Source organism: Myotis davidii, unplaced genomic scaffold (assembly GCF_000327345.1).
Source record: "Myotis davidii unplaced genomic scaffold, ASM32734v1 scaffold122, whole genome shotgun sequence".
Taxonomy (NCBI): domain Eukaryota; kingdom Metazoa; phylum Chordata; class Mammalia; order Chiroptera; family Vespertilionidae; genus Myotis; species Myotis davidii.
The window spans coordinates 389,546-411,759 of NW_006293234.1; the positions used below are offsets into that span (position 1 = coordinate 389,546).

General features: G+C 39.3%; 1 protein-coding gene across 1 annotated transcript; it reads left to right on the top strand.

Moving 5' to 3' along the window:
• Positions 1 to 21,993, top strand: TCTEX1D1 (Tctex1 domain containing 1). The gene is made up of 4 exons (XM_015565999.1): positions 1 to 287; positions 11,526 to 11,617; positions 19,538 to 19,662; positions 20,533 to 21,993. Exons 1-4 carry the CDS (start codon positions 172 to 174, stop codon positions 20,734 to 20,736), a joined length of 537 nt encoding a protein of 178 aa, XP_015421485.1. The 5' UTR covers positions 1 to 171; the 3' UTR covers positions 20,737 to 21,993.
• The last annotated feature ends 221 nt before the right edge of the window (positions 21,994 to 22,214 follow it).

Sequence of the window (22,214 nt, forward strand, 5' to 3'; positions counted from 1 at the left end):
GACCAGAGTAACATCATACATTAAAAATCACTCTTAAAGAAACCCCACTTCTCTGTTCAAAAATGGTAAAGTACCTGTGTACTTTATTTAGCATGAATATCTGAGTGAGACTAAAATGGTTTCAGATCTTTCGCCTGCTGTTTTAACAGAAGTTTTCTTCCATAGGTTGTGATGATGGCAGACCTTGCTAAAGACAGAACGGCTGGTTCATTGAAGAAAGCGGGGAGTGTGTCTTCTCTGAGTAGCCATGAGTTCCGGCAGAAGGAACATCATAGGCGCATCAAAGAGTGAGTAACTGAAGGTCTAATATCTTAAGTTCAATTACTGAATAAACAGGTTCATGTTTATCAGGGGGAAAGAAAACATTTCCTTTTGGAAGTAAAAAGAGAGAAAATGGACAAGTACAAGGTTCCGGTCATCTTTGGGAGGCATATTTTAAAAAGAAAAGAGAAAGAAACTGAGAAAAAATAAGTGATACGTTTTTCCCAGCAGCATTTTTTACTGTTTCAAAAACTACCCCAGAAAATCATCTGCTCAAAAGAACACTATATACAATGTAGACTGGATACTTCCTACATGCCTCATGAATTCTCATCTTCAATATTATATAAATTCATAGTTTAAGCACTTTTGCAATCAACATATACATATACAATGTATTTAGCGTTATTTAATACAAATTTTATAATGTATTTTCACAACCATTGTTTGTGCCCTTATAAATGGCTGCATAATACTTGGTCAGTTTATAATTCTGGTCACTTTCAGTTTGTTTCCATTGTTTTTCTTTTCTACTGTATAATGCCTCTGTTTGCTTCCTTCCCAGAAGTAGAATTAGTGGGTCAAAGGGTAATAAGTTCTTTTTATTGTTTTGGCTCTTGCTGCATATTGCATTTGGTCTCCTAAAGAGATAAATCAATTTTTTATATTTTCATGGCATTTCTATTTGACTGCCATTGGAAAGAAAACAAAGCAAATTATTCAGTGCAGGGGTCAATTAACTTATATGGCAGCCTTTCTTTCTTAACAGTCTCATAGAACTGAAGGATGTGGTGTAGTAATTAATCCCTGTGGTTGAGAAACAGGAGCTAGTGTGTCCTGTGGAACAGAGATCGTAAGAACTGGGATAGATTTACATTAGAATTCTGAAACCAAATCTTCCTACTCTCAGAATGTATCAATGCATTTACTTAAAACTAGAGATCCGGTGAACAAAATTCATGCACTCGGGGGGGGGGGGGGGGGTCCCTCAGCCTGGATTCCCCTGGATGGTAAGGGTGCAGGCCAGGCTGAGGCCAGGGAGGGATGCAGGAGGTTGGCCAGCCAAGGAAAGACCACAGGAGGGCTCCAGGGCATGTGCAGCCCATCTCGCTCAGTCCCAATCTGCCAGACCCCAGCAGCAAGCTAACCTATACCAGTCAAAGCATCTGCCCCCTGGTGGTCAGTGCACATCATAGTGACTGGTCGACTGCTCCCTGGTGGTCAGTGCACATCATAGTGAGCAGTTGAGCAGCCTTAGCATATCATTAGCATATTATGCTTTGATTGGTTGAATGGCCAACTGGACAAATGTACACTTAGCATATTAGGCTTTTATTATATACAATTCTACTTTCCAAACTTGTATGCGTATGTGCATAACCCTTGGACACAGACATTAGGATGATGAAGGCCTGGGGCACGGGGTTGGGGAGTGGGTAGGTGGGTAAGGTGAGGGTGGGCTAGAAGGGACCAAAGGGGGGGGAGGGAGAAGGGGACATATATAATACTTTCAACAATAAAGATTTAATTTAAAAATCAAATAAATAAAATTACACTTTCCAACCTTGGATATTTGTGGATTACGAGCACAATCTCTCTTTTACAGATAAGAAATACAAAGGAATTGCAATCTTAGCATGACAGAAGTAAAGCTGGGAGAATAGTTAACCTCTGTAACTTTTGCTTCTGATCCTAGCCATTTGGGCTGCTATTTCCAATATTTATGTATAAGAGTTCATAAGAGTTCTTTCAATGATGTATTTTTAAATAATTGTTAGCTTAAATTCAATTTTTTTCAAGAAAATATTTATTATAATCTGACAAGAAATCATGTTCCATGATTAATAAAAAAAATTTTTCTCATCCAAAGACTAAACTGTTATCCCTATTTACATACTTCATTTACCTCTTTCCTCTCAAAGCAAATTAGAAAGTCATAGAGAATCAGAGCATGGCCAAATTTGAAGAATTAGAGACCACTCTTTGTTATTGAAGTATAAACACAAACTAAAAGCAACACAAATCCAAAAATAGTTTTATCAACACATTAGAATCGATTTCTCACTAACAAATACATTTAAGGGATAATTGTTTTGATACATGTTGAAGTAGGAATTTGAACTCTCAAACAAAACATTCAGAATTAGCCTCTACACTTTTTCTTGAAGAGCACATGAAGAGCTGCCACATGGCCTTGCAATGCAGAGCCCTTTAGGAGGCTACCTCCCCAGCTCTAACTCCTGCGTAATTTCATTGTCTTCATCCCGGTCTTAGACTAGACTGCATGGTGATTCTCCTTCATGAAATTCATCGTCAGCTCAAAAATTCTGAAGGCTTAGAGGCTATGAAATGCAGACATTGTTTTGAAATGGTAGTGCTTTATGGAAAAGCATATACCTTTCATCTGAAAGTTATTTCAAAACAATTTTAATAGATCAGTTTCAGTAGTATAAAGTATATCCTGAAGTATACTATGGACCTAACACACTATCTCCTTTCTGCCCCCCAGCATTACTCCTACTAGGTGGGCATCGTTTTTATCATTTTACTGTGAAATAACTGCCGCTTACAAGTCAAGTGATGATTTAATGACTAGGATACAGTCCTAAATCATGAGGTTGGCATATGGCAGTGACTTTCAACCTTTTTCATCTCATGTACACATAAACTAATTATTAAATTCGTCAGCACACCAAAAAAATATGTTTGTGCTGATCTGACCAAAAAAATAGGTTTAATTTTTATTCATTCACACCAGATGGTTATTGTGTTAACTGTTATTTTTTTATTTGACAATCTAGGGGAAAAGAGGTCAGTGCCCTGATTAAATGGTCAGATATTGCTTGTTTTAAACATTCTTGTGGCACACAAGAAGGAAGTCGCTGACATAGGGTCTACAGACCTTTGTCTACTTCTCAGGCACCATCTCCCCACTGTCCTGCTAGCGTTTATGCTCCAGCCGTACTCACTCCCATATCTATCATCCCTCAGTGCTCTGTCTCACCTCCAGCCATTGCCTTACGTTCCTTTCCCATGGGGCACCTTTATCAGGAATATTCTTCTTACACTCTGGCTTCCTTCTCCTCCTCCTTCAGGATTTGTCTCCATCTCCGTCTATCTCTCCAGGAAGCTCTCTAACAATCCAACTACAGCCACTTCCACTTCCAGACTGTGTTGGACGCTCGTCCTTTCTGTTCCTGCTGCTTTTCCCTTGTATGTGGTACTGTATTGGGCATGTTTGTTTCTTTGTTTGTTTGTCTATCTCGCTCATTAGATTGTGGCCTTGTCTGTGTGTTTATAGCAATAAACACACAGATAAGGTGGGCAAAGAAGAGTAGAGTGTAGATCTACTGGGAAAGCAGGTTCTTAGGTGTGGCATAAGGTCTGTATAGATTTAACTCTGCAGCCTTGGTTTTTATGTCTACAGTCTCATACAGTGGTAACCAATGCCTAACATTGATCCCCTGGCATAATGAACACCCAAAGAGCCCTCTGAATTGTGAAAGGATGATAGAATGCATAGATAGATGATAGAATCCCTAGCCGGTTTGGCTCAGTGGATAGAGTATTGGCCTGTGAACGGAAGGGACCTGGATTTAATCCCAGTCAAGGACACATCTTCAGTTGCAGGCTTCTCCCCGCACGTACTTTAGTTGCAACCAATTGATTTGTTTCTCTCGCATCCATATTTCTCTCTGTCTTTCCCGCTCTCTTCCACTCTCTCTTAAAAAAATCAATAGAATTTATAGTCAATATAATTATTGTTAACAGTTTTTAGGGTTGTGTGTTTTTATTTAAATTATGCTTAATTCTAATGTAATTTTATGCTTTCTTTTTAAAAAAAGAAACTTCTTAAGCTGGATCTTACTATCTCAATATCCTAACTGTTAACACATCACATTTATTTCTATGCAAGCATACATAGTTGTCATCATACTTTGTATTTCACTTCAACAATTAATAGTAATAAGGGTGATACTAGCTGACATCTGTTGAGCCCTCACTATAACCTCACTTAAGTCTTACAGAAGGTATATTACAGAGAGTGGCAAACTATGGCCCAAGGGCCAAGTTCAACCTGCCACCTGTTTTTGTATGGCCCTAGTTAAGTATGGTTATTACATGGTTAAAAAAAATTAAAAAGAGAGTAATATTTTTGTCATGTGAAAATTATAAGAAACCCAAATTTCAGTATTTATAAATAATTTTTCATTGGAACATATCCACGACTTTTTATGTATGTATTGCCTCTGGCTGCTTTCCCACTAGAACTACAGAGTTGAGTAGTTGCAATGGAAATCATAGGTCCCACAAAGCCAAAAAAAATGCTATATGGAATTTTACAGAAATGTTTGCCAACCCCTGCTCTATAAGATGACAAATGAAGAAACAGATGCTTCGAGAAGCTGAGCCTCCAAAGCTGCAGAATTAGGAAGTGGCAAAATGGGCTTTTGCTTATGGCCAAGAATTCTCATTTCCTGAAAATTGGCTATGTATGTGGGACTTGCATTAACGAGCTCTTCATTCAGCAGAACCTTGTTTCCCACCCATGGGTAAGAGCAGGTATTTACAATGGCATCTTCCTTGTTGGAAGCTCAGCCTTTGGCAGCCTCAAACAGTATTTGAACAGATGTGCCACTCTCACGTTCTTAAAATGGAAATTGAAACCCGAGGTTAGGTTACTTTCCCGGGATCATGTGACATGATATCCAGGCCTATTATCTCTGAGTCCTCTAGTTCAGCTAGGAGGCCAGGCCTAACGCTGGTGATGAGAGTCTCTCTTTTGCCTCAAACCAAAATTCTGGTGATGTCGTGCTCTGAGAACTTTGAGTATGGATCCCACAGCTCTTCACTGGAACGCACTGGTAGCATAATAGCACAAACCTATCTTAAAACTACATAAAAATCCAGCAAACTTGCTATCAATTAAATGGCCATAAAACTAAATTACCTTATCAAGCAACTTATACCTTCTCCTGGCAGAGGAAGAGTAGGTATGCTTCTGCTGTAAGCATACCATGCATAAAATTATCCATAGAAGCTTTGAGGTAGGAAGTTCTCAGGTAAGAGCATAACGATGCATATTTTATCTTGTTTTCTACGTCTTCCTTCTCAAGCACAGGGACTTTCTTTGCACTGTAAGAACTTCCCACTTCGCCCGTGCATTCTGGGCAGGGCATATTTGTTGAAAGATGGAGGGGTGGGGAGTGCAAATTTATACCCTGGAGTCTTCTTTTTCTCTGTGCGCTCTGAAATATCCCCACTAGGAGGCAGCACATGATTTCAAAATATGGTATTTCCAGATATCTCATGGTAACAGAAGAGATGATATTCTGACCTTCTTAATCTACTAAATTAATGGCTTTAAGGCTGCCTGTGCATTCAAATATTATCTCTTACTGCAGTTTCAAAATAACTAAGTAATAATGGCAGTGAAACGTCTGGGAATGACTCCTCAATGAAAATTACATGGTATGTGTGGCTAGTGAGATTTAATTGAAATAATTGTTTCTGCCGAAGCCGGTTTGGCTCAGTGGATAGAGCGTCGGCCTGCGGACTGAAAGGTCCCAGGTTCGATTCCGGTCAAGGGCATGTACCTGGGTTGCGGGCACATCCCCAGTGGGAGATGTGCAGGAGGCAGCTGATCGATGTCTCTCTCTCATCGATGTTTCTAACTCTCTGTCTCTCTCCCTTTCTCTCTGTAAAAAATCAATAAAAAAATATATTTAAAAAAAAAAAAAGAAATAATTGTTTCTATCTCTAACAGCCAAAACAATAAAACATGCCTTGCACTTATTCTGTGTAGTTCAAGGAATGGTCAGCAAGTAAATTTGTAAGATGTTTTCAGTAAAACTGAATTTCATGGAAGAATAAATATATTCCAACTCCTTAGCTGTTTATTTTTATTTTCTGCCCCTTTTCTGTGTAACCAGAACACAGGCTATGGGTTAGTTAGCATGGGAAGTTTCCCGGGTCTCAAGTACAATATTGAAAGGTGACTTTGTTACCGTGGGCCAATTTTATGCAGCTATTTCTGCATCCAGGTTAATTTCAAGTCTGCCCTCAGCAACAGTACATGTGATTCCAAGTATTAACTGAAATTTACATTGGATTATAAATTGTTACTCTTCTCTCTAGAATGTTAGTTGATTTGTTCAGTGTTTTCACCAGTTTACACAAGATTTACCAGTAATCTACCTTTCTTTCTAAAACTTTACATCTGCCTTGTATATATTTTGAAATATTTTCTCCATTAATGCCAAGAAGCTGATGATAAACATAAACAGCAAGAACATTTTTTACATTTAAAAAACAAAATCACGCCCTAACTGGTTTGGCTCAGTGGATAGAGCGTCGGCCTGTGGACTGAAAGGTCCCAGGTTTGATTCTGGTCAATAGCATGTACCTTGGTTGTGGGCACATCCCCAGTAGGGAGTGTGCAGGAGGCAGCTGATTGATGTTTCTCTCTCATCGATGTTTCTAACTCTATCCCTCTTCCTTCCTCTCTGTAAAAAAATAAAAATCAATAAAATATATTTTAAAAAATAAAATAAAAATAAGTTCTTATTTTTTAAAAAATCACCATATTGTCAGGTGGTGAAGGCCTGGGGAGGAGGGTTAGAAGGGGCCAGTGGGAGAAAGGGGATATATGTAATACTTTCAACAATAAAAGAATTTTTAATTTAAAAATAAATAACAAGATCCACTACAGCATTCCCTTTGCAATGACTCTAGAAGAGTTAGTATGATACACTAGGGAAAGTCTGGTCATAGACAACTAAAATTCATCCACTGGAAATGGTGTGACATATACTCAATAAATGTATTGTGCTGTGTATGCAGAACTAGTAATTAAAATGTTTTCTCTTCAAACATCTCACATTTTTATCTATAAAATTTTCCAAGGGCTTGAGTAAACCTGTTTATCAATAGAAAACATGTATGTTTCTGGCCAGGTAGCTCAGTTGATTAGAGTGTTTTCCCAACATGCCAAGGTTGTGGGTTCAACCCACAGTCAGGGCTATACAAGAATCAACCAATGAATGTGTGGAACAACAAATTGATGTTTCTTCTCTTTCTCTTTCTCTTTCTCTCACCCTTTCTCTCTCTAAAAATGAATAAATAAAAAGAAAAAAATATATATTTGGGTAAGCCAATATTCTGAATTAATATTGGTAATTCCCAACTTTCAAATATAGGATTTCTTTTACTTCTAAAAATTTACTGAGTTCCTATTCTAGTTTAATGTCAGTTGCTCAGATTACAAGCATTTTTAATATTTTGTCTTATTTCGAGAAATACCTTTTTTCTATTTTTTCTGTTCAACTTCTTCTTCTCTCTCCCTTTTTTCAACTCATCTCATTCTAGTATTGGAACTATCAGGTTTCAGTTCCAAAAATACCATAAACATTTTAAGTATAATTTCCCTCTAATTGTACATGCAATTATAGTCTTGGTTTATAAATGGTCAGCCATCCAAGGTACAGAAATTGATAGACTAATTAAATATTTTCCCTTTGCATGATCCGGGATGCCAGATTTCCAGCAAAATATCTGAAACCTCACTCCCCAAAGCCCTGTCTCCTTTACAAAACTAACTCTAAGTTTTGTGCTCTATTACTTGCAGCATCCCAATTCCAAGAAAAAAATTCTGTATCAGAATTTGAATCAATTATAGCTCTAATTTTTATAATAATAATTTTTAAAACAGTGGCTTAAAACCGAAATACATTTTTCTCTTACATAAGAAGTATGGAGGGGAGTAGTTCAGGGATCTAGACATTCTTTTTCTGATCCATAATCCAAAAGATGATCTCAAGACCCAAGATAGCGGCTGAACTCTCGCCATCAGACCCATATTCCAGTCATCAAGGAGGGCACACACTGGCTCCTCTTGGTTGAATTAGTTCTTTTAAGAAAACTCTTTCAGAATTTCCATCCAAAGCTTTCACTTATGTCACAAGCCACATGGCACCAAAGAAGTCCAAAAATTTGTCTTTAATTTAGAGAGAAACAGTCCTACAAATTTAAGGTTCTGTGACCAAGGAAGAAAGAACAACATTGGAAAGCAAAGGGCAGTCCCTGCCACTATGATCATTATAATTTTCTTTATAATAGTAGAATAATGGAAACAACCTAGATAACTTAAAGAATAAACAGTTAAATAAAATGTAGTATGTTCATGTTAAATACACTCTTGGTGTTTAAAATATTCATGTAGATTACTATTCATTGACATAGAAAATTATTCATGATACATTTCTGAGAAGGGAAAAACAACATCGATCATGTAATCACATATGTAAAATCACATCTGAAAATATTTCTTTTAATGTTAACAATGGTTAGATAACCAGAGTGGTTAGTACTTTTTTGTGTAATTTTACTTTGTTCTTTATACTTTTCTACGCTTTGAACTTTTTACAAGGACTATGCAATGATTATACACATGATTACTGTGGGAATAAAAAGACACTGAATGGAACTGTTACAAGATTCCGGGTCAGGAGAAATAGGGAAACTGAGATAGGAAAGTTAAAACAAGGCCAAAGAGTGTGGGCAATTTGCAGCCAGCTTGTAACTAACAAGACACTTGAGAGCAAATGGTTAAAAACCTCCCTAATGAAAGAATACAGACAGGGGGAGAGGAAGGGGGGAAAGAAAAAATAAGAAGGGGAAGTTTTACTCCCTACGCAGAGAAGCCAGCAGTCTCGGGCTTGGCAAGATAAAGTTGGCAGGTGCTTCTCATGAATTCTGGGAGGGTCACAACAAAGTTAAAAAAAAAAAAAAGACTTTGAGACTTAATCTATACCAAAATATTCAGCAGAGGAATTTTGAAACCTATAGGCAAGAGGGTATATGCTGCCTCAAACCCTCACCCAACATGCTCTTCAGATTAGCTGGGAGCCCGTATGTTCTTCATAAGCCAGATGTATAGGTTTGCTTACTTGCTCTGTTTTTTTCAATAAAGGTGCATGCTTTAATTGCTTTGATAAATTGGCTTTTCACAAGGCAGTCAAGGTCTCTCCTATAAATTCATTTGTATGAGAAGACAAGGATCGAGGTTGGGGACAGCCCTCTCCCGGTGACTCAGAGGGCTGCCCCGTAACACCTTCTGGTGACGGTGAGAGGTGCCTCTAACAAAACCATCTTAATTAATCAAAAAAGGTCACTGCAAAGCTTCCTATTTGCCCATAGTCTTCAGCCAGTGGGGTTTCTAGGCACCCTGTGATACCCATTTCGTACTGAAAATATTAAACTGCGCTGAGTATCAACTTGTAAGTGACATGGCGATCGCAAACAATAATGACTGTTTGTCAAAACCCTGATTTGCTTTCTTGTCTTAGACGTCTAACTTTTGCAAATCTGAGTTTTGTACCAACTCTGCTCCCTTTCTGTGAGTGTTTAGGATGGTATTCAGTAGAAAAGAAATAGGGATTTTATTATACCTTCTTATGTTTGTGTAACTGTTAATGGCAGTAACTAATCTTTCAGGTAGTCATTACCCCCTTTTTTCATTCTGTCAAATACAATCATATGTGAGACTTTGAGGGGTATAGGATATTTGAAATACATCTGCCTTTCCTATGTGTGGAAAGTAAGCCTTTTGCATTGTTCCCTGTGTCTCTGAACTGGGTAGAATAATGACCCTTTTACTTACTTAAAAGAGCATTGTGAAGGTAAGATAAGATCATTATAGGAAATGTTTTGCAGAGTTAAAAGTAGCATTTATTATATTGGGACAGGCTGGCTTATCTTAGAATCAAGGGGCTTATGCAACGTTAAGGAGAAGCTGTCTTCTGCAGTACTGCCCACAACACCTGCAGCCAACACAGCCAAGCAGGTTGCATGCTACTTCAAAGGGAGCAACAAATTGAGGACAGCAGGTGTTACAAGAATAGGGACTAAATCACTAATCCAGAAAGCCGTCGTGAAAAAGCAGCCATAATTTCTTGCATCACCTTCCGGGGAAACCTTAATTTATTGTGTAAATTGTATTGTGTTAAAGGATTATAAAAAATAGATTAGCCATAATTTTCTTAAAATATCGCTTTGCAAGAAGCTCGCTAATTCCAAATAGCTGAGAACTAAGTATTTTAAACTCCTCGTGAAAGAAAAAAATTCCAACAATTAAGGACAAATATCTCTTTTTTATTGAAAGCAAAAACACAGCCTGCTTATCAAAGTGGTCACTCTGAACACACACACACACACACACACACACACACACTATCATATAACCTCCTTTGAAATGACATCTGGCTAACCTCCATTTCACAGGTGGAGAGAACTGGGGCAGAGACTCTGAGGCTGCCATGAGTGGCAGTTGGATTTCCTCTGACTTTAGTAGAATTAAGCAGTGCCTGGGGGGCATTAGGGGCTCCTCCGGATTGGGTCTCCTGTTCAGCACCTGGAGAAGCTTATATCGCCTTGGTAACCAAGCCTAAACCCTTTCTGAACGTTGAAAAGGGTGATTGATGCTTATTGATTTACAATCGTTTGGGTGAATTGTGGTTTCTCTCACCATGTTGATGAGTTTTTCGCTTTTCTTTTTTTTTTTTTTCTACTAAAGGGATTTGTGAGGTACCTACCATCCTGCATTCTTTATAACCCCCTATGTATATATAGAGTTGTTTCCCAATGTGTTGTTTTCTGTATGTTCCCCAGCCCCCGTTGTGAGCTTTGTCCACTTGGAGGAGAGCCTTTGCACCTGTGGGGGTGATGTGAGTGGCAGCCCCACAGACAGACCAACCACGAACACTTTCTCTTTTTAAAAAAAAATATTTTTTATTGATTTTTTACAGAGAGGAGGGGAGAGGGATAGAGAGTTAGAAACATCGATGAGAGAGAAACATCGATCAGCCGCCTCCTGCATGCCCCCCACTGGGGATATGCCCGCAACCAAGGTACATGCCCCAGACTGGAATCAAACCCGGGACCCCTGAGTCCACAGGCCGACGCTCTATCCACTGAGCCAAACCGGTCAGGGCCGAACACTGTCTTAATAATCAGATGCCCGGGCACGGCACTGGGCTTCAATCACTATTGCATTCAATCACAATCGCAAGTAACTTCTTACGCCTTAAAGTTTCCATCTCTCAAATGTTTTGGGCTTTAAATATGTCACCAGGATATTTACCTGGCACTTGCTTAAATGTTTTAGAGAAAATTTTACCTGTGTGATATTTTTGCTGAAAGCAACATTGTGCTTTGTTGTTATTGTTGTAGTAACTACTGACATTTGTTTTCTTCCTTGCTTCCAGCTGTGTGAGTACTGTGTCGTATATGGATGAACCTAGCCAGCGTGATGTTGCCTCTCGCCTTACAGTTCAGATGGAAAACACCTATCAGCTGGGTGTGTTATTTTATCACTCTCTTCTACGTTAAACTTCTAATTTTGTGAGTGATATTTACTTAAACTAATATTTGATAACCGGCATTATCTTCAATGCTAGTACAATAGAAGGGATCTTAACTGAGTGATTTGATGCTGCTGTAATTTCTTTCCTCTTTTCTCTTTTCTTTCTTTTTTCTTCTCTTCTCTTCTCTTCTCTTCTCTTCTCTTCTCTTCTCTTCTCTTCTCGAGTGCTATCACCCCAAACTTTAATTGCTTACAAAGAGTTCTCCACAGCTCCATCTCTGCACTACAAAGGCTGCAGTTCTTCATGTGTGTGTGTGTGGGGGGGGGGATAGGGGGGGCAGAGTTTCTCCCTAGGGAGCAGTATGGCTCCATGTAGATAGCTGGACAGAGGGCAACTTAGCAAGACATGGGGACACGCTTTTCCTAACAAGGAATCTCAGGGAATTCCCCCTCACCCTCAGGGACTGAGGCTAGCAGGCTCCTCAACCCCCAATGAGTCACAGCTGATTAAGGCTGCATGAGTCCTGATCAGCTCCCCTCCCCTCCACGGGAAGAGGTAGGACTGGGGCAATGGAGAGGAATGGGATTGGGGGAGGCTCATCTTAAAGAAATCTGGGATTTTGAAGGGTCACCTGTGTGGAGACAGGTCAGGACTTGATCCCTTCACCCCATCTGGGAGTCTGCTTGTGCTCATGCGGAACCGCTTACCGACCCTTCTGGAGGGTCTACTTTTCTTTATCGGTGGTTGCTAAACACCAAACAGTTCACTGGGCAGCACTGATGAATATTGTGTCTGACTGAAGTAAGAAGTCCATTGAGTATTTGGGGGGATTATCTTGTGGGGTTATTTTATATATACTTGAAATGAAGTGTATATATAAAACACGAAATAAAAGAGCTATGCATTAAAGTTTTATCTAACAAAACCAACCAGTGCTGTTGGTGGGTGGAGAAAAAAGCCTTGAAGGCAAAGGCAAATGATTCTGGGTCCCCTGTTGACAGAGATGTTTATCCCTTCACGCTGAGGTTTTAGATCTTTGAAAACAAAGATCTTTGCACCTGCCCCTAAACTCCCAGTGGAGTCCACAGTGAATATCTTTTCCCATTCATGTTTCCTTATAGACCTACTTGTTTTCTCTCAGTGCGTGCCTGCCCACTATTATCTGAGTCCATATATAATTACTGCTATAGAGAAATTCCGCAGAGACTTACCAGTGACCAAAGAAAGACCCCATGGGCTGGAGCAGTTCCATCTGTGCCAGTTAACCCTGTGAAAATTACAGACCATCCGCGCATCCTATTAAGCCTTGGAGCCGGGTTTCTACAGTAATCCCCAAGACTACGTGGATTACAAGGCTCCATAATTAGTCAGTCTACTGGTATTTTCATAATGCTGTGGTAGACAACGAATATTCCTGCCATCCAATGCATTTTTATACTTCTCAGAACCTTACCCAGTTTTGTGGGGTGGAGAAGGAGCGGTGTGTGTGTGTGTGTATGGAGCATCATTACTACTTTGGGTCCCTAACATTCTGGTGAAGCTGATCCTAGCCTCAGAGATGTACTAGTGACGAATTCTGGGATGGCATAGACCCTCCAATTGGTCAAATCAATCAAAGCCTTGATATCCAATTCAGAAAAATGTTTGGCTGTTGAAGAAGCAGATCAGGCCCTGAAACCTGAAAGTATGTATGTAGGGGCTATGGCAGCTTTTGCTCTCCTGCCCTCACATGAAGCCTAAGAAGAGAGAATTACATCCTAACGCCATCATTTGAATCCTAAGTCCAAAGTACTCTTGGGCTTTTTAGCGAGGCAAGCTAAGTTTGGGTTAGGTTTTCACCCACTAGTAGCTAAAAGATCTTTGCCCTTCCGTGCCTATGATTTGGGGTTCGGCATACTGAAAGGGTTTGAGTCCAATTTCAACAAGATAAAGGAGTTGAAATATGAAGCCCTGTGTTTCTTCTTCCTGGGATATTTTATTTTCATGACTTATTTCTTCAAATAAATGGGCTAAACTGTCTTATCAGTTTTAGAAGTACTGGATGTTGAACCAAGTTAGAAAAGTAGCCTAATATATGGTAATAAAAGATGATTTTACTTTGGTTGGTGGGAACACAGTGCAATATACAGATCTTGTAACATAGAAATCCACACCTGAAATTTACGTCACCCCATAAATTTCATTTTTTTAAAAAAAGAGGGTAGAAAAGAAATTTTCCAAATACCTTAATATGTATAGTATTTTCCACATATTCTTACAAAATGTTGTGTGAATTAATCTCCTATAATTAGTCTTTTGTGCTTGACAATTAATTTTTTAAGCATCCAACTAGCCATCTTATTAAAAATCAAAAACATATTTCTACTTCTATTTATTTCTGGACTTATTTTGCATATGAAAGGTACTCTGTGGGCCTTGGTAAAGATTTCTCATATCTACAAAAGGCAATACTGACCAGATTAGTGGGGGGTGGGAGATCAGTCAATCGGCAGCATTACTGTGTTTAATATTTCACATTCTATCAAAAAATATTTGTATCATCTAAACATATCTTAAATGGTTAACATGTTTGTCCTCCCTTTATCTGAGTAATTACAGCCACCAAGAATAGGATGAAACATGAATGTAAATTAATGAAATGAAAAAAAAAGGGAATGGTAAAATAAATGTCCATATTTCTTGTAATGAAACACCATTTACATTTGCTCACTAATTAATTACTGAAACATGCATATAGAAAAAATACAGTCTATAGGATCCAATATATCTGAATATGAGTTTTGCCAAATCCTAAATAAATGGTGTTCAAGCAAGGTATTTCGAATCCTTGAATCTCAGTTTCTTCATCTATAAATAGGGATTAATAGTCCACATATCAGAGGGATACTATGAGAATTAAATGAAGAAATATATTTATATTGCTTCTCCATTCATTATGTTATTGCTTTTCAAAATGACTGCCTCTAAGACTTTACCTTGGATCACGGAGAAGAAAAGCCTTCTATGACATCCAATATAATTTCCTATTAATTATGGAATGAGTTCTCCACGGTCCTTTTTGGAGCAATGATTAAAGAGGTACTTGATTCTTTACAAACACTGACTGAGCAGCAAGTCAGACGAGACTCATTGGTGGCCGTATTTGCTGCCACATTGAGACAGCCTGAGTGAGAATGAAGCCAACATAATGGAAAGTAGACTTTTAAGATAGAGAGAGAGAGACATCATTGGAGCTCACCTTCTGTGAGAAGATCAGGCCCTGTCATCAGATGCGTTCTTGGACAGCCTATGAGTCTCTCAGCTCAGACTTCACCCCACCCTGTGGAGGCCTCCCTCCTTCCCTACTGACACCTTTACTGATCTCGCCGCCTTCTCAGCACCAGCACTCGCTTTCCTTCCTCAGAATAAGGTAGCAACAACAACATTATCTAATGAGTGTGTGAGAGTGTGTGTGTGTGTGTGTGTGTGTGTGTGGCAGGCACTGTTGTAAGCACTTTAAAAAGTTCAACTCATTTAACCCTAACAAAAAACAATATTTGGTCATTATTATTATCTCAGTTTGCAGAAACTGAGACACATATATTAAATGACTAAATTTTTTATCTATTCTCTCTTATCTATTTTTATGGACAAGTTTTTCCTCTTTTTTTTTTCATCCATCAGACCTTCTTCAGGTCCTTGATTTTTTTTAAAATATATTTTATTGATTTTTTACAGAGAGGAAGGGAGAGAGATAGAGAGTTAGAAACATCGATTAGCTGCCTCCTGCACATCTCCCACTGGGGATGTGCCCGCAACCCAGGTACATGCCCTTGACCGGAATTGAACCTGGGACCTTTCAGTCCGCAGGTCGATGATCACATCCCCAGTAGGGGTTGTGCAGGAGGCAGCTGATTGATGTTTCCTTCTCATCGATATTTCTCTCTATCCCTCTCCCTTGCTCTCTGTAAAAACTCAATAAAATAGATTTTTTAAAAAAAGAAAGAAAGAAGTAGCTTTGGCATTCACATCGGTTGACTCTGAAAGTCGCTTCGGGGAGCTGATTTTGAAAGTCAACAGCTGAACACTGATAATCGCTTTCTCTTTGCATCTCAGCATTGCCGCCTGAGCAAGGCAATGATGACTGTGACTGTAGAGGGGGCGTCACAAAGGAGTGAGAAAAGCTCATTCTATTTCACAATAGAATCTGGTTAATGAGATTTTTTAAAAAAGTAACAAAGTGCAGAAAAGACATTGGTCCATCTGGCCAACAGGAGCTACTGGAAACAGGCTCAAGTGCCCCCAGATATCTGCCTCTCTAGCACCAAACTGTGTGAGCTCCTCCTCTCCCCGTGTCTGGGTTCCTTCCCACTGTGAGAACTGGCCCCCAGCAGCTCCCGAGGATCACATGGCATAACTTCGCCACAGAAAGAGCCGGATCCTCTCCTACTCCCCATCAAGTCTGAACTAAAAATTCCAAGAAAGGACTCCAGTTGGCCTGGCTTGGGGCAAGTGTTTCCTCTGGGCCAGTCAACCATGACCTGGCCTTGGGCTCAAAGGAGGCCCTGGGAGATCCTAAAGAGCCATGTGGTCAGTGTAGGAAGAGGACCAGTTCCTGGAAAGGGAGACGCTGTTCCCAATGGCAGGGAGGTGTACTAGGCAGACAGGCTTCCACACCGAAGGAGTTTACTACTTTCTGAAGGGAGCCATGCATATGGTCATCATAGCACAGTGATGGTGAACCTATGACACGCGTGTCAGAGGTGACGTGCGAACTCATTTTTTTGGTTGATTTTTCTTTGTTAAATGGCATTTAAATATCGCCTCCTGCACATCTCCCACTGGGGATGTGCCCGCAACCCAGTTACATGCCCTTGACCGGAATCGAACCCGGGACCCTTCAGTCCGCAGGCCGACGCTCTATCCACTGAGCCAAACCCGCTTCGGCAAGTTAAGGTTTTTCAAAATGCTGACATGCCGAGCTCAAAAGTTTCACCATCACTGCCATAGCACATGACTAAATTAAGTGTCATGTGGGTGATGTAGGTCAAATGTAAGGTATGTGTGATATGAGTGCTTCGTAAGAGGGAGTGAGAAAGAGGGAGGTATGGATCTAAAGGATGCAATCTACTTAATTTAGTCTAAGCTGGCAGTTCATTTTAAATTTTCTTAAATAGAAAGGGGGAAAACAATCTCAAATTTAGCCTCATTTCACTAGAATATTTGAGTAGATATCGAAAAGATCCACAGAAAGGGACTCTGAGGTCTATGGTACCAGGAGCTTGCCTACAGACCCATAAAGCAGGAGTGACCGAGACCAACCTTTCACAGGTTTATAACTGCTCATCTCTGTTTTGTAGAACAGAGCTTCCTGCTGCTAACTATTGGGGTTAATTATCACACTCATTGCATCAGATGTCCCTGTTTTACACGTTCAGATGCATTTCCCACACGAATATAAATTTAATTGAACAATTCCTATGCAATCATCAAAATGAAAATACTATTTTTTTTCCTGATTGTGATCATGTACTTTTTTTTAATTAAATCTTTATTGTTCAGATTATTACATTTGTTCCTCTTTTCCCCCCCATAACTCCCCTCCTCCCAGTTGAAATACTATTTATTGAGCCTCAGGAGGCTGACCTAACTCTGCTACAAGCATGGGCTGTAACCTTCTGGGTCAGTTCAGCCAATGGGAAAGTTCCGTCGGAAGCCGCAGGGTGGAAGGGCTGTGAGCTGGGTCTTTTCCCCTCCACTCTGCCTGTGGGTTCCTCTCAGGCTATTTGTATCAACAGAAGGACATAACTGCTCTCCAGGGAGCCTGACCCACGTGCCTCTTCTAGGATCTAGGAAGAGCTCCTTTCTCATATCCCTCAAGCCGGGGGTAGGATGAGGGTAACACCTTCACTTTCACTAACCTAGGGGCAGTTTCCTTGAGATTTCCTACATCCTGCTCAGACCTCTCAAAGGAGTCTCTTTATTAAGTCCTCCTGGAATTGTCTTAACTTTGGTGTGTCGTGTGTTCCCTTGGGCCCTGACAGATACAGTCATTAAAAATAAACTCTGAAAAGATACTGATGAATATTCAATAGAATTGGATATAATTCTTCATCTCATCCATTTATCCATATCAATTCAGCAAATAATGATCAAGCCCCTGTACCCCAGGCCCTGGGCACATGGTACACATTGTACAGTGACAGAAAGACGATGAGGTTAATACTCCCAGGAAGTACAGGCAAGATTCCTGGAGTGGCAGGTAAAGAAGACCCATCTGAAGCTCCTTATCTGAACATGGACTAACTGTGGTTAAGAATATGAGCTCCTGAGTCAGATAGACATGGGACATCCCAGCTCTGCCACTGTGTGATTCCGGGCAAATTATGCAATGCATTTAAACCTCTGTTCACATCTGTGAGAGGGAGATAACAGTAAGATTCACGCCAGAGACTACTGGAAGTTTATATAAAGTAACAGATATGACATTCTTACCATAGTGCCTGACATGTAGAAAATGCTCAGTAAAAGTAGCCATGATCTGTACCATGATTATTCGCTCTAAATGTTTGATTCTGTCTTATTTCAGAAATCATAAACTAAATATTTCTTATGCCATTAGCATTGTATTCAACTCTGAAGAGGATAAAAATCTAGCAGACCTTCTCATTTCACTGGGGAGAACGGCAGGTGTGCCTTAGCTGTTGGGTAGATTCGGAGCCAAGATAGTGGTGGGGGCCCGGGTGCATAGGGAGTGCAGAGGGAGGGATGGTTTTTATTGGAAGAGAGCAAGAAGGCTACCTGGAGAAGACTTTTGAATTGGCCTTGAAACACACTAGTGGATATTTCTAGATGAACATGATGGGAAAGGATGTTCTATATATATATATATATATAGAGAGAGAGAGAGAGAGAGAGAGAGAGAGAGAGCAAGAGACAATGTACAAGCAGCTTTATAAGACAGATGAAGTCCATGAGGTAGAGCAGGATCGTGCAGAGCCTGTGATGTTGGAAGAAGAGGCTACAGGGAGGGTGGGAGCTGAATGTTAGACCTTGCTAAGTGAAATATCATGGTAAGATCTGGGACTTAAGACCTAGAGACATAGAAACATCTAGCAAACTGTCAAACCTCAGAGGGAAGGCAGGGGACGGGGGGAGGGGAAGAGATTAACCAATGAATTCATATGGGTTGGGAGAGGTCAATGGGGAGGTAGAAGGGGACATATGTAACACTTTCAACAATAGAGGTTTAAAGAAAGAATGGCCCTAAGAATATAGTAAACAGCAAAAAAAAAAAAAAAAAAAAAATCTTGGATTTAGAACGATCCATCCAGTTGCCGTGTGGTAGGTAGACAGAAGCAGTAGAGAGGTGTTGTGTTGAGACTTGGATGTAGGTCATTAATAGTGGGAACTGGGAATGGGGATATTTTTCAGTGTCAAACCTCAATGGTTGAACACACTCGTTAGGTCGTCTGGCAAATGGATGAGTCTACTGTCTTATTCTCTGCCAGAGAACTTGACTGGAAATCTAGGACTACCGTGTTTTCTTTAATGAAGGCCACACAGAAGATTAAATATCTCTCCATGTTTCTGTTCTCTTAATTAGCCTGTGAGGTGGGCGGGTATGATATAAAATGACTTCTTAGCCCAGGCCAGTGTGGCTCAGTTGGTTGGGTATCCTTCCGTGCACACAATGGTTGCCGGTTCAATTGTGGTGAGGGCACATGCCCAGGCTGCTGGCAAGATCCCCAGTAGGGGGAATGCAGGAGACGGCTGATAGATGTTAAGCTCTCATATTGATATTTCTCTCTTCTCCTTTCCTCTGTCTCTAAAAAGTCAATAAACTATTCTTAAAAACAATACATACATACATACATACATATAAACAAATAAATAAAATGACTTCTTAGGAAGAAATTTTGTCGTATTTTCAGGTCCTACCAAGCATTTTCCCGTGGTTACCGTCAATCATATTCTGAAAGATGTGTTAACTACCTACCTACAAGAAGAACAATATGACCCAGAGCTCTGTAGACAGATGGCTAAAACAATTTCTGAGGTAATGTGTGATTTGCCTAAAGAGTTAACTGTAACTAGAATATTTGCAGGGAGTACAACCCCCTACTTTTTGAAGAAAGCAATTAATTTGCAGTAGCAGTACAAATGCTTATTTATATTTTATTTTATTAAAATATGTATTAGGTCATATTCCATCTCTGTGTGAGAGCCTTTGTCTAAAACAATCATTACGTGCATCATTTGCATGTATTTCATTTAAAAAATGTATAAAACTGCCCCCATTTATTTTTTTAAATTATTGTGAAAGATAAAAAATTTTAATGATCATTTCTCTTCCCCAAGGCAGCTTTGATGGCCATCAAACACAGACATTGTGGCCTTTAAATTCATTTAAGCGCATTCATTTCTATTTTTATCGACTGCAGTGCTGGCACTCTCTCAGATTTCCTCTGTTTGCTCTTTTATAACACAGTCTTTAATGAGCGTTTATGATTAGTCATATTGCAGGAGACTGCAGACTTATGGTCTCGTCATCAGACATGAACAAGATGGTGTAACTCTAATGCCAACGTTCTTTGAAGGGAAGCCATCTTAACATAAATTTTCCAAAGAATATAATAACTCTATTAAATTCTGTTTTCTGGATTACAGTTTTTTTTTCATGTGCCTGAGAAAAATGTCCATTTATTGCTGGTGCTGTCACTTTGTCCCTAAATGTCCTTTCTCGGGAGGACAGTGCTTAAAGCAAGTCATAGTTATGGCTCTGCAACAATTAGTGACAGTATCTACAGTGGATCATGCTATTTTCTTAAGTTAAATCCATTATATTTATGACAAAGGGCAAGACTCTTTTAAGTTTCCATGCGGCTAAGTGAGAACCGTTTTTGTATTTTTTCCTTTTAAATTCTAGGTGATTAAAGCCCAGGTCAAGGACTTGATGATCCCACGGTACAAGCTGATTGTGACTGTTCACATTGGACCTCGGCACGGCCAGAGCATACTTATTGGGAGTAGATGCCTCTGGAATCCTAAAAGTGATACCTTTGCATCTTATGTTTTTAGAAACTCTTCACTCTTTGCTCTTGCAAATGTCTATGCCGTTTACTTTGAGTGACTGAAAATAAGAAATCTAGTATTACTTCTTTGAAATCAAGAAATAGGCTGTATCTAAGTACACAAAAGTTTTACTGACAAAAGGTTTGAGTAGGAAATATTAATACTTCAAACAACTGGAAGATTTGGGAATTTTTTATACTCTTTTAAAGGTGGGGGTTGGGGAGGGTGGCACAAGAAAGAATCTTGTTTATCCCAAGAAGGAACTAAGTCTTGGTTCTGCTGGATTTTTTTTCATAGACATAGAGTCTTATTAAATATTGCTTTTGGTACTAATTATTTTAATTACTCTTCAGTTAAAGAGCTGGAATTTTCTGCTTTGTTTTTTAAGGAAGAGAAGTTTTAAAAAAAATACATGGCTACATACCCTGACCAATAAATGACAGTAGGATATTCAACATGGTGTACACAAATGACTAATGTTAATGTGTCTCAGTGCTGCATATAAAAGAATACTGGCTTTCATTTTCTACTTAATAAATTGAGCAGCATTCATTAACTGCAATTATTGTTACATGTACCTGACAGTTGAAACTGCTGAGGTAGAATTAATGATTTCATAACAATTATCGTAGTCCCGCGGGGCTGCTAGATAAAACTAGAAGCTCTTGTGAGCTGCCTGCACTTCACAGAACTGTGGGAGAACTCAGTGTTGGCTCTTCAATAATGGAAACCATAAAGTGAATAAAGCCTTTTTCAGGCACTGAAGTAATCGTTGTGATATTAAATATGCATGATGCTTAATAGTAAATGTATTTGTAATACATAAAATCATGTATTCGAAAGAGACGCTGCTTTTAAGTATACACTGCTCGCTGTGCCTTTGAATAGGTTTTCCTAGGCTAACAAACTTTCCCACAAAATATATCGCCGGCAGGCTAACACATAAGACATGTGTATTTACTATTTTGTTCTTATGAATTTAGAAGTGACCCAGTGTGGTTTTCAATGGATGGCACTAAAATTTATAGGGCTGAAATAGCTTCTTATTCTGCTGGTTAATGTAGTTTGTACCATGGATCATTTGTTTTTATGGAGCTTTCAGCGTGTAAACTGATGCTGTGGCATTGTTCTTGGATGGTAAGTGGACTGCCCAGAGGACATTAGTTAAAGGTCAAAGACAAATTGTACACATATGGAGAAAATTAGCAACACGGTAATCCTAAGGAAAAAATGTGTGTAATTCATACCAAAAAGAATTTAACAAATGGGAAAACAGTCGGTTCTTTATAGTTTTAAAATGTATCGATGTCTCGTTTTTCACCCAAAACACATTTACTTTTAAAATCTCTTGCCTTCTCTGGCTTTGGAGGAAGCTTTTCAAAATGAACTATATGATTTTTGTTATTTTTTTCTGTTAGTGCCTTAGAGGGAAAATGTCTGTGTAATAATTTATCACAACCAATATTTGTCAATCTCCATAGACCAGTTTTGAATCTGGATTATATCACAAAAACAGCAAGTAAATTAGCTTCATAT

Excerpts from the sequence above, each read along its gene's own strand:
- TCTEX1D1 (XM_015565999.1), top strand. The coding sequence starts at position 172 with ATGATGGCAGACCTTGCTAAAGACAGAACGGCTGGTTCATTGAAGAAA. Across the intron at positions 288-11,525 it reads CATCATAGGCGCATCAAAGA|CTGTGTGAGTACTGTGTCGT; the intron begins GTGAGTAACTGA and ends CCTTGCTTCCAG. Across the intron at positions 11,618-19,537 it reads GGAAAACACCTATCAGCTGG|GTCCTACCAAGCATTTTCCC; the intron begins GTGTGTTATTTT and ends TCGTATTTTCAG.